Source organism: Malaya genurostris, chromosome 1, assembly GCF_030247185.1.
Source record: "Malaya genurostris strain Urasoe2022 chromosome 1, Malgen_1.1, whole genome shotgun sequence".
Taxonomy (NCBI): domain Eukaryota; kingdom Metazoa; phylum Arthropoda; class Insecta; order Diptera; family Culicidae; genus Malaya; species Malaya genurostris.
The window spans coordinates 30607629-30619894 of record NC_080570.1 but is presented as its reverse complement, the minus strand read 5'-3'; the positions used below and the strand labels follow the sequence as shown (position 1 = coordinate 30619894).

The following is a 12266-nucleotide window of genomic DNA, read 5'->3' as shown; positions in this document are numbered from 1 at the left end:
GTATCTTTTTCCAAAAAACCATCTTTTCTGTTAGTTTTTCATTCATTTGGCTTCTCCAATATATGTTTTCACTCAGTCATTGAAAAAAATTGAATATCAGTTCAAATTGGTTTCAAATTTTAATATATAAATGGATTTCACAGATTTTTATATTAATTTGTGATTTGTCCGTTGATTGATAGACTTTTGTATCGTCAGTGGAATCAAATACTAAAAGATAGCTCAGGCAGAAAAGTTAAATTTGTTCTTTCTTACTTTTTGTGACATCTGTATAAATATGTATAAAATTTTGAAAATCTGTATAAAATCTGTACTCTGTATTAAATCTGTATGCGTATGTAAAAATCTGTATAATACAGATAAATCTGTATAAATGGCATCTCTGAGTACAACAGACAGCGAAGAGGTTAAAACAACTGTCCAACTCCTGGCAGAGATGCCAGGGAAAATTTGCTCGTCTGCATACTAGAATACTAGAATGCAAGTGTTACATTTTATAAATATGACGAGGAAAACCCAAACAAGAAGTCCGACTCAATTTTAAAAGTCTGTAAATTTGACTGTTGTATATAAATGTTTCAAAAATATGTAAAAAGTCTGCAAAATTGCAGAGACTGCTTACAAAAGTAATCGACAAATTTACATGCAAAACTGCAACTAGGCATCTGTGATTCTGGCGCTATTCGGCGGCGATTCCGTCGCACTCTATGCCCCTCTGAAAACCGCAATATTCCAAAGGAATAGAAACCTTTGCTTCAAGTTGCCGACGGTAATAAATACAACTTCTTTTCGAAAAACTCTTCATTTTTTTCGGAAAAGTGCTTTTCAACAAAAGATATTTATTTCTGTTAATTTTTTTGTAACGCAACCTAATACAGATGCACTAAAGCAGCGTAGCTAAATTTTCTAATGGGTAGCAACAAATTAAAGACTTAGAATGAATCCAATTTTTTATCAAACATTAACATAAAAATGATCAAAATTGAATTTTTGACGTTCAATACGTGAATAATATTCGGCTAAAGAAATTCGTAAATTAATCTTGGCGTCGACCGAAGTTTATTAATCGTCTAAATCTTATTTAATACTGGCATTTTCTTGATGCAAACAAAACAATCTCACTTGCAGTTGTTGTACCCGAATAAAAAATATTGTTGAAAAACAATATGATTTGCTGTTACAAAACCTGCCACAATTTTGCTTTGACCATTGAAAAATATTTTAATGTATTGTTATACACTATTCAATCAATTGTGGAAATGCTTTTTACAATAGAATGTATAGGTTGTTAAGTATCGTAACAATTCAAATCATGAAGTTTTCTCATACATGTTTTCTTGGAAAACAATCAAATGTACAGTTTCCATATTGTTTAAAACATCACGTGTACAATAAATTCAATTGTAGAATCGTAGGAACAATACATTGAATCGTTGGAAATGAAAAAAATCTTGTCAAGATACAATAAAATGTATTGTAACCCATATATCTAATTGCGAATCAATTGTTTATGCTGTAAAATCAATGGTTTATTTTTTTACGGGTAGTAAGTAAGAGAAAAGTCTGAAACAAATATTGAAACTGATCTAGATGTGATGCTGTATTACGAATATAAAAGTTTAGCCACCCGTACTGGAACGTCTTCAAATCGTTCTGTCATCGGCAAGGTTGCCAGCACTTCTCTATCTTCCATGCTACCCGAAGGAAAAACAAAACAAAGAGTGTGTACCTGTGTCGGATCGGGGATGTTGGTAAAAAAAGTTGATAATCAAAATACAAACACTGTCCGTTCGGGATATATTTCGAAGTTTCCTCGTGAATTGATCAGTTGGAATTGGTAGTACTTTGATTGGTTCGTGTTTGCCGTCGAAAACTGTATAAATAAAAGTAACGAAAGTGCGCCGCGACCGCTGAGATTCCACATCGGTACGACGAACGTTGTTTATGTTACGGGAAAGGATGGCAGCTGGAGCAAGACCGGATAATTGGCGTGATATCATTGCGGATCGTTTACGGAATCGCAATCGGAACGAAACCTCTCGATATGCGGATATTATTGCCTACAGTAAGTTTCCGAGACATTGCGGCAGTTTTCTGTTGGGTTTCCGGTCATTTATCTCTCGGCCAAATCATTGAACGTAAATTAATTGAATTAAGGTGGCACAAAGAAGCTGCGGCTCTGATGTTTAACCAACCCCCTTTCGTCGTTGGGACTCGATTTGTGCAGACCAAATTGCATCACAATGCGTGCTTGCTGTCGTTTATTTTTTATTTCAGCGAGTTTTACGCAACGATAAAGTGAAAGTGAATCATCGTTCCATATGGTCACCAGTAGAAGTTGAATTCGAATGCTAAAAGATACGATTTTCCAAATAAGATGCGTCGAACTGTGCAAGCGTTTAGCGTTTTCCTATAAAATATTGCGTATTCGTTCGATTTTAATGTTTATGCTTATCACAACTGACGACGTGAAAATTGCCTTTGTAGGTTACTGATAGCATAAATAGTCGTCGAATCTCTCATTTTGGAATTTTGGATTAATTGTGCCACATGTGGACAAACTTTTATGAAAAAAAAAACATTACAGATTTACAAAATCAAGAGATTTATGAATAACAAACTTTTTTCTATCTTAAAGAATACGTTGATAACAAAAAAAACTATTTTTCTTCCGTAGACAATCGTCTGTTTGATGCGGCGGCCATGCTACGGCAGGAAAACCTGGAACTGAAAATAGATAAAAAGATTCGCGACAGTTCCGGGAGTACAGCTGGGTCCGACCTGGCCGCCATAACGAACGCTCAGATTCAGTCGCTGGAGAAGAAAATCCTGGCCCAACAGGAAGAACTGACGGAGTTGCACAAACGGAAAGGCGAACACTCGCAGATGATCATCAATCTGAACCAGAAGTTGACGGACCTGCAACGAATGCTAGCCGAGAAGGAGCATGCCCTGGTTGAGCAGTGTGCCGCCAACGTTGTCCTTCGGGACGAACTGGAAGAGCTGAAGGCTTCTCACGTCACGATCAAGGACGAATCGCTAGCTTCGCAACTTCGGGCCAACACGGCCGAAGAAAAGCTTCGGGCAATTCAAGATGAAAACAGTAAGCTTCTGAATCTACTGATGGAATACAAATCACGGGATGCGGAAATCATGAACAAAGAGAATGATAAATTTTTCAAGGAAAAGAAAGCGCGAATCGAAAGTGAACTGGAACGGGCGATACGGGACATTCCGGGACCGTCGTCGTTGGGTGGGTTGGGGGACATAGATCGGTTCGATTTCGGTTCCGATGGACCGCCAGAAGGGATCGAATTTAAGTTCGATGCACACGATGGCGAAGTGAATGCGGTTCGTTGGAGTCCGATAGAACGGGTGGTGGCGACCGGTGGTGCCGACAGGAAGGTGAAACTGTGGGACGTTGGAAAAGGTTAGTATTGGCGAGGTGAACACGCCGGAAGAGAATTATAACACATCGGTTTTTACAGGAATTTGTGAACCTCGTGGTGCTTTGGTTGGAAGTAATCAGGGAATCAATTCAGTGGAGTTCGATTCTACCGGATCTCTGATTCTGGCAGCCTCGAATGATTTTGCTAGTCGCGTATGGACCGTTTCCGACCAACGATTACGGGTAAGTAGCGATGAGTGATGTTTGAATATCTCCGCCAACATTCCCTATGCTGCTGGATTCACTCGTCCTTGCTGAGCTTATGTAGTTCCATTGCACAATCAGCTGACGAGTAGACCGTGTGGCCTAATGGATGAAGGCGTCGGACTTCGAATCCGAAGATTGCAGGTTCGAGTCCTGTCACGGTCGGGATAGAAATTTTTTAATGTGTTCTTGCCCGGTGCAGGGCATGCGCCCGAGCTCACGTGTCCTGGAGAAAAAAAAAGCGCACATCCCAAAGGAGTGCGTGCTGCCTGCCCTGCTGCTACTGCAACAGGTGTTAGTGTAGAGTAGGTTATTAACACGATATATCACGGCAGGAGGATGCTGCGCAGACATCATCGCGCAATTTCTCCTTCACGTGGAGGATGCCAAACGACTGTCGTCGTGTAGGTTCGTTCAGGAACATTGCCGATAAAACAGGGTTTATGAATAAATTCAACCTCATATCCATCTCACGCAGTCATACATTTTCATCTCTTCGAAATTTCTTCATCGCATTATCCTGAAACTGCTAAAAGTTGTTGATGAGAGGAATACTCAAAAGGAATAGGAAATTGTTTGTACTAATTCTTTTTAAAATTGTTCGCACTTTCAAATGTTGGCTATTCAATTTGCTGAAAAATGATGGCTAGAATAATTATGTTTGGGTCCTTATCGAATGCTTCGCCAGAGTAAGCAACGTGACGGATATCAGCGAGGCACGTTGGAAAAGGTTTGTTTTGCTATTTGCATTGAAGTTACTGAAGTGCTGTCACTTGTCCTGCTCATGCGATTCGGTTTTGATTCTCGACGGTTCGATCGGTTTTTTAATGGTACAAGCCTTCTCTTCTGTTGTCTTTTACTTGTTTCAATATTGAAAATGAGCAAATTTTTATATTAGTTCTTTTTTATTCAATCTTTGGAAGTTCGTCGCGAGTTCCAAACTCGCAGGTTCGATGTCGTAGCACTGCCGGAACTTTGTTGGACGAGACATAAGTGAAAAAGTGGGCTTCGTACGACTCTAGAAGGTAGTCGTAACTGTGATATCTCCAGCGTTTTAGGAACAGACTGGGCAAAAGACACCGGATCGTGATTATAGAGCTACTAATCGGTGACAGGGTGTGCGTAATGAATATCAAAGAATTCTTTCCCAAATACAGCATCATAAACGGGAAATTTCCGCATGAGTCAAGACCCGAGTCGTTCGACTGTTGTTCTCGATGGGATGTGAAACTCGAAGTACCATTTTCTCCCGTATCCATTATCCCCTTCACAAGGTTACCGGAAGATCACCTACATAGTTATTCCGTCGAAATGTATCGAAAGAGTGATATGTTATGAACTATGACCACTGCTACGCAATTACAGGTACAGAATACCGTTTACAAGGAACTATTACAATGCTTCCGACAGTCGTCTATCACCAAAAGCCAAGGGATTGTAGCATACGATACAAAGAAAAATCGGGTTGCCCATAATGCCGGGTACTATAATGTCGAATGACAGAAGGTCGAATGACAAAACGTCGATGAACAAACACACGTCAAAACACTAATAGGTCGAAGGAATAAAAGGCCGAATGTGTCAAATGGTCGAATAACCATAAGGTCAAATAGCATTAGCATTAGAGACCGTCCGTGTGTTGCTACTCCGTTGTTGATCAGAACCAATTAAATTTGCAAAATGTTTTAATGTGGAACACATTTTTGTTTTCTATATAGGCGTGCAAACTAGAAACTCAAGAAAAATACACGTAGAAATGTGGTCAGGTTTTGAACAATTACAGCTCAGTCAATTTTATATAAATTATTAATATCATATCACCATTTGATTGGAAATATTTCTACGTATTGATTTGAATGTTCATAGGCATGTATTTTTAATTGTGTATCATTGAAATGTTGATTAATAGCTAGCAGTGTCCTATTTTGTCTGCAAAAAATCTCCGGCATACTGGATTTCCCTGCCATAGTCTACGGTTTTGAAGGAGTAAGCGATATATCAAAGGGAAAGCATTGCTCTGATTGGTCAATCGATGCTAAAGCGCAGCTGCTGGAAGCACGCGAATCTATAAATATAAGCAAAATTATAGCTAACGTTTCAGTCCAATGAGTAGCATGCTAGGGGTAGGTTGTTGCTAGACAGCAAGACAAAAAGTGCCATAAAACAATTTGGAGCTTTAATTGGTATGCTCTGATCTTGTGTCATGCAAGTCCGGATAAAATTCCATGTTATGTCGTTACGTTACTTCCCAGGGTAAATGAGTGCTTAGGATTAATTTCTAATTTATACAAGATGAACTCGATTGATAATAAGAAACTCGCTTCAACTGAAATCGCAGAATGGTAGTAATGTTAGAGAAACGCTATAAAAATAACTGCTTGCATACAAAACTTGAACACAAGTTTGGCGAAGAGAAGCTTAAATATCGATATCCGTATCGCAAGCTTAAATATCGCTATCCGTATCGTGTACAAACATATAATTGCATACATTTGGGCTATTGGTTTAATTTTGTCGACTACAAAACAAATACAAATCACGACAAATAAAGTCTATATTCTGGGTTCGCGTGTTCGGTTTTGGTTCCTAATAAAGTTCAATCTAAGCAGACTCTCATACATTTGCGAATTCAAAAGTGTGACAATTGATTGAACTGTTTGATTGTAGATCATTAAAAATTTTGGTTGCCTTGTTACACATCTATGGCTCGAACAACCCCATGGGGTTGATCCTTGTAGTTTTTTTTCTGAAACAACTTGCTAGGATATAGCACATAGTTTCACATTGTGTAAACTGCATTGAACCGAAGAATCCTCTGCATTTCCACATGCACCACAGAAAGCGGATGTTTGTTGGTAAATTTTCGGATAATGGTAAATTTTCGGCTACAATTTCATTGCATTTCGTTAAACATAGCTTAAAAGTTAAGCCAAGCCAAAGTCTACGGGTCTAAAAAGGCGGGTGGGTAATGTCAGAGACATAACTGGACGTCGTGAATACGAAAACAACTGACATGTTCCTTAACACATCCGAATATCAATTAGTTCAATACAATCAATTGTATGAATTATGCAAGCATTCCCCTTTTGCACATTTTTCGCAAAAACAAAGAAGGCTTCACTTTTTGTTGAGAGGCTTGTTTCTACCTGATTTCGTTTGTAGCTTTTTCACTAATGGGCGGTCCTCACGGCTATAAAAATAGTCGCATACAGAATTTTAATGTCGATTATTTCATTTCGGATTTGCATAATTTATTGATAGAAACTATCAATATGCTGTAGGGATTCGTTTCTAGCATTCAGAAATACCAAATTGAGGAACTCACTACGATATTCACCACTTTTCGGAACATTTTTCGTTCAGCATTTGTTGTACAGCAGCATATATTTTGTTCTCTTCCTCAGAACGCGTTCTGATGGGCTGGTATTGACATGGGTCAAATGAAACAGGTTTTTCAATAGTGTTCTTTTGAAATTCTTCAATGCTTTTGCTATACACGTTTAAGTTGAAAAATTTCGATTCTATTTCTAGTTAGATTATATAAATCCCTTCACAGATCACTGAGCTATGAGCTTTAAAAATACGAGAAAGTCAAACGCGCCTTATGAATTATCCTCTTTGATACTCGTTTATACCAAACATTTCAGAAAAGTTTAATTTTGAATTATTTGAGATTATGTCACACAACTGAAAATTTTATCAAAAAATTGTGATCATATTCCCGATGGCATGTAGCAAAAATTATCTTGATTCGTTAGATACAACAAGAGATATTCACGATCAAAAACTTATCACTCTCTCAGAGGGTAAATTTTGAAAAGGCACGCCATAGTAAAGTAAGTCGTATTCACGACAAAATCTCTAATTTAATTTAGAAGCAAAATAATACAAGGTAATTGTTTCCAAACTTTAAACTGTCGTAGCGAATCACTATCACTTCACGAAATAGCATTTCACAATTATTTTATTAAATAAGCGGTGTCAATCTTCAATTGCTTAAACACTCACACTTAACTGCTCACTATGGGAAAGCTGTTTTGGAAATATTCACTTTTTGTACTGCGACGCTGAAAGTGTTTGATGGTGCTACACAGCTGAAAATATTTTCCTCGTATAAAAATACTAGTCAATAATTCGTGTGTTAATCATATGTAACGTTTCGTAACGCCTGTAATTAACAAAAATCACGTATATAACGCTTCGTAACGTCTATAACTTACAAAAAAGTACCGCTCAGTAACATCTATAACTCACAAACAAGTAACGCTTAGTAAAGTATGTAACTTACAAAAAGAAACATTTCGTAACGCCTAGAACTCACAAAAATCACATATGTAACGCTTCGTAACGCCTATAACTTACAAAAAAAGTAACGCTTTGTAACGCTTCATAACGTCTATAAACAAAAAAGTAACGCTTAGTAACGTATGTAACTCACAAAAAGTAACAGTTTGAAACACCTGTAACTCACAAGAAATAACGCACGTGACGCAATGTAATGTCATCGTATTGTCTATAACCCACAAAAAGTAGCACATCTAACGCTTTGTAACACTTATGCATCACCTAAAAATAACGCATGTAACGCTTCGTAACGCCTATGACTCAGAAAAATTAGACATGTAACGTAACGTAACGCCTGTAACCCACAAAAAGTTACGCTCGTAACGCCTATGACGCACAAAAAAGCAACTCATGTAACGCCTATGACACACAAAAAAAGTAACGCTTCTTAACGCTTATGACTCACAAAATAATAACACATGCAACGCTCTTTTTCTAGCTGGAGTCATAAATAAAGCAGACCTAAATTTCCCGCTAATTCACAAAATGTAACCCCTATGTCTCACAAAAAAGTAACGCATATAACGCTTCGTAACGACTATGATTCGCAGAAAAGTAGACATTTAACGCTTCGTAACGCCTGTAACCCCCAAAAAGTCGGTTGGATGCCATGTCAACACTTCGGGCAAACTTACATTTACCTAAATTTTGCGGTCATCTCTCGTTACGTAAAAATGGGGAGATGCACTTTTGTTGATCGGGGGTAAGCTTTGACCCAAAACTAGGTAGCGGCTGGTAAGAGTGTATGTTTAAGTAAACCGAGTAAACGAGTGGATCACCGGTTTGTGCTCGAGAGGACTTTCGTTAAACTTCGACGTTTTTTTCGTATTCGACTTTTTGGTATCTCGAGCACAGACTAACAGACATGACAGTATGAGTAAATTTTAATAAAAAGAAATTTTCGTGATGCACTAGTTCGATCTATATTTTACTGCGCGAACTAATTACTACAGGTACAACCCTTGTGTTATGTAAAAGTTTTTTTTTACTAGTTGGTTCCCCCTCGTTTGTCACTACCGATCAGCTGCTTGCAGGGATGCCTGATTTCATCATAATTTTTGAAAATGAGTCGTCACAATAAATTATTGGATTACGTTGATAATATATTTAACTTTTTTAGCGATGTTGAAAGGTAACCATTTATTTTTCTTAACGTTGTTCATCTAGACTATTTTTGATTGTGTTGGTAATTTTCACCCGAAATTTAGTGGCGGCAGACCAGAAGCAAGTAAATATTGTAATAAAACGGGTTCGATTTTGTATTGCGTTGGAGGATAGAAGTAGGCACAATTATGTATATATTTTTGGCAATATGTATTAAATCTGTATCCTGCATTGATTGTCAACACTCATGAAATTTCCAATGAAAATTTGTCAACGTGCATTGCAAAATTCCATAAGCGTTGACTAAAGACTTTCAACGGATTTAAATTCTGCGATGTTTTATTGTATTATGACGTAGTTTTCCAGATTTTTTAACTTCTACTTCAACACTTGAACGAAAAATAAAAATACCATTTTTTTCGGGTGATTTTACGAATCCTGACCCAATATGTTCAGTTGCATAAACTTTTAGGCAACTATTTATTGTGATGCATTACGACACCAGAGTTTTTATTCGAACTATACAAAAGTATTCAAATTGATCAGAAATCTATTTTTATCAAAAACTAGAGCAACAATGTTTTAAAAATGTTAAATTTTATCAGATTTAGTACAATTTTTCAAAGCGATATATACTGCGTTCAAGTAATAACATGTTTCTAATATTATGAACTATCGCAAAAAGCAAAAATATTTTCATTTTGAAATTATTCGATGTTTTGTGCACGCGCGTCTCTGAAATGAGAAACTGCGCAAACTGCGATTATTAAAAAAAAAACAAGAACAGGAGTTTCATGTTTTTCACGTGTGATAAAACATCCTTTTTTATTGTACGATCAGATATACGTTGCTTCAGTGCTAACTCTACGGAATTGATGTTAGAAACAAAAAAAAAATGGTTCATTAAGGTAGCGCATCGCCATGGTCACTTTACGCACTTTACCCAAAATTGTGAGAGAACGGGGAATAAAACGGAAATTCCAAGAACCTACAATTCTAGATGATAATTTTCCCATCGATTCGTATATAAATTGTGCCTGATAAACGTTTTTATAGAAAGATTTCGTGCGAGTTGTAAAAATAAATGAGTTTTCCTTATTCTTTCGCACACTCACAATGTCAACACACAAGAAAACAGAATGTTTAACAAAACTCGATTTCGGTTTTGGTTCAGAATTTATTCTCTACTAATTCTGTGCAGTGAATAGACCGTGTTCAATATTTTCAGTGTCTTTCTTTTTCTGCAAAGTATCGCGTATCATTGTTGCAGCATTTGTGTCGCATTAGAAACAGTTTGTGTGAGTTAGAGATGGTCGGGTATCGGGTATTTTACCCGAAACCCGACCCGTACCCGTACCCGACGGGTTTTTGGTCGGGTACGGGTAAAAAATTTTATTTTCAATCGGGTACGGGTCGGGTACGGGTAAAAAATTTTACTGCTCACTCGGGTACGGGTCGGGTACGGGTAAAAAAATTTATCGCTCACTCGGGTACGGGTCGGGTACGGGTAAATTTTTTTTTCGGATCGATTACCCGACCATTTGTACTTCACATAAATATGTTTACACGTTGACGAGATTTTTTCATTGCAAAACAGTTCTTCCGAAAAATAATCAATTTGATTCAAGGGGTTTTGACATTCCCGCCTAGGACCAGACCTGTCAAACGGCATCTTTTTCCAGAAAAAAACATTTTTTTCTTCATGAAAAGTTATGTGAATATTTCCCGCCCTACTTTGTTTATAACATATTTAATAAGACACACTGCCTTAGCTCTATGATGTTGCGGTCGGAATCTACTTTTCACGTAGGATTTAATGGACTGCCATTTTACAGCTGTTTAATGCACAATCCAGTAAAAATTATTTGATTCATATACTGCCCATACTCGCATATCAGTCTCATATCGATTTTCGCCAATTTTGAGTTAGCTTGAGGAATGGAGGCTTTCCTCAATAAACTCTCAGAAATTGCAATGAAAGTTGAGGGTTTGTTCAGTAAAATATAAAAAAATATCAACTCATTTCTGTGTCCCATATGCTAAAGTACCCGCATATCAGTCCCATTCAGTGCAAAATTTCAATAATTTCATTTGTTGCAATATTGGAACAGCAAAGGTGTATTACCGATATTTCATGTAATAACACCAAGATTTAGCATTAGGGAGCAAAGCAAAGTCTTGGCATTACATTCCTTTCGTGGAATTTGGCCTTTCTGTTTCAACAGACTTCGCAGCCGATTCTTAGTGTACAGAATCATTGCATGGCTAGTAATATGAATCCTACTGACACTAAGAATCCTTCCAGGTCGGGGTTCGAACATACGACAGCTGGCTTGTAAGACCAGCGTCCTATGCATTGAACCGCCAACCCGGGACCAGCATTAGGGAGCACAATAAATAAAAAAAATCGGAAATAAACTTTTGATCGTCTTTTTCTCAACATGCCGATTTCCCATATGGGACTGATATGCAAGTATGGGCAGTATATAAAATGTAGTGTAGTACTCATATCACATTCAGATACCAGAAAACTGTTATTTTAAATATTGGTTAGAGACTTTCAAAATTTTCATAAAAATCATTGGGATTCTTACCATAAAAACATGGACATTTATTTCAGAAAATCTGCATAGAAGTTCTTATTATTCTGCACTTCTGGGTGGTGTCACCTCACTTTAAATGACACCGATTGATGGCACAGCAAGTTGGGCTATATTGCTAGTTAATTTTCGTTTCTTTTCACTGGACTACAAGTGAAAATCTCGATGCGTGACAACGTGGAGTCGCAAAAGTAAGGGTGAAAATCTTTTCTCGTGAAATACTCAAATTTTCACCGTGTTCACTCGTTGAGGGTTCCACCGGTTCAATGGCTGTAAAAACCACCAGCTACCGATAACATCGTGGGTGTGGGTTTGTGAGGTTTACAAAACGGGCATAGTTGACAGATTAATTTAAATCAAAATCATAAATAATTTTGCTTTATAGTAAAAAATTGTAACCAAAAAAATTTCCTACAAATGTTCAAACTACTTACACTTGAAGGACTCACTGTTCACCATGTTCAAAATTGAATTTTTCACACCGGGAATACACGTACATTGTTTGATTCTTTGGTCGAACTGATAACACACTATTCATTTTAGGGGATGTTCGCATAACATTCATT

General features: G+C 37.3%; 1 protein-coding gene and 1 non-coding gene across 2 annotated transcripts in view; both read left to right on the top strand.

The window, feature by feature from the left end:
• Positions 1–1704: 1704 nt before the first annotated feature.
• Positions 1705–12266, top strand: part of LOC131435895 (autophagy-related protein 16-1) — a 347031-nt gene continuing 336469 nt past the window's right edge. Inside the window, exons 1-3 of the mRNA XM_058604167.1 lie at positions 1705–2065; positions 2678–3430; positions 3489–3631. Coding sequence (XP_058460150.1) covers positions 1945–2065; positions 2678–3430; positions 3489–3631 — 1017 coding nt within the window. The 5' untranslated portion in view covers positions 1705–1944. The remainder of the gene's footprint in view (positions 2066–2677; positions 3431–3488; positions 3632–12266) is intronic.
• Trnar-ucg (transfer RNA arginine (anticodon UCG)) lies at positions 3744–3817 on the top strand. Its single transcript has one exon. It is a non-coding gene; the product is annotated as a tRNA-Arg (tRNA).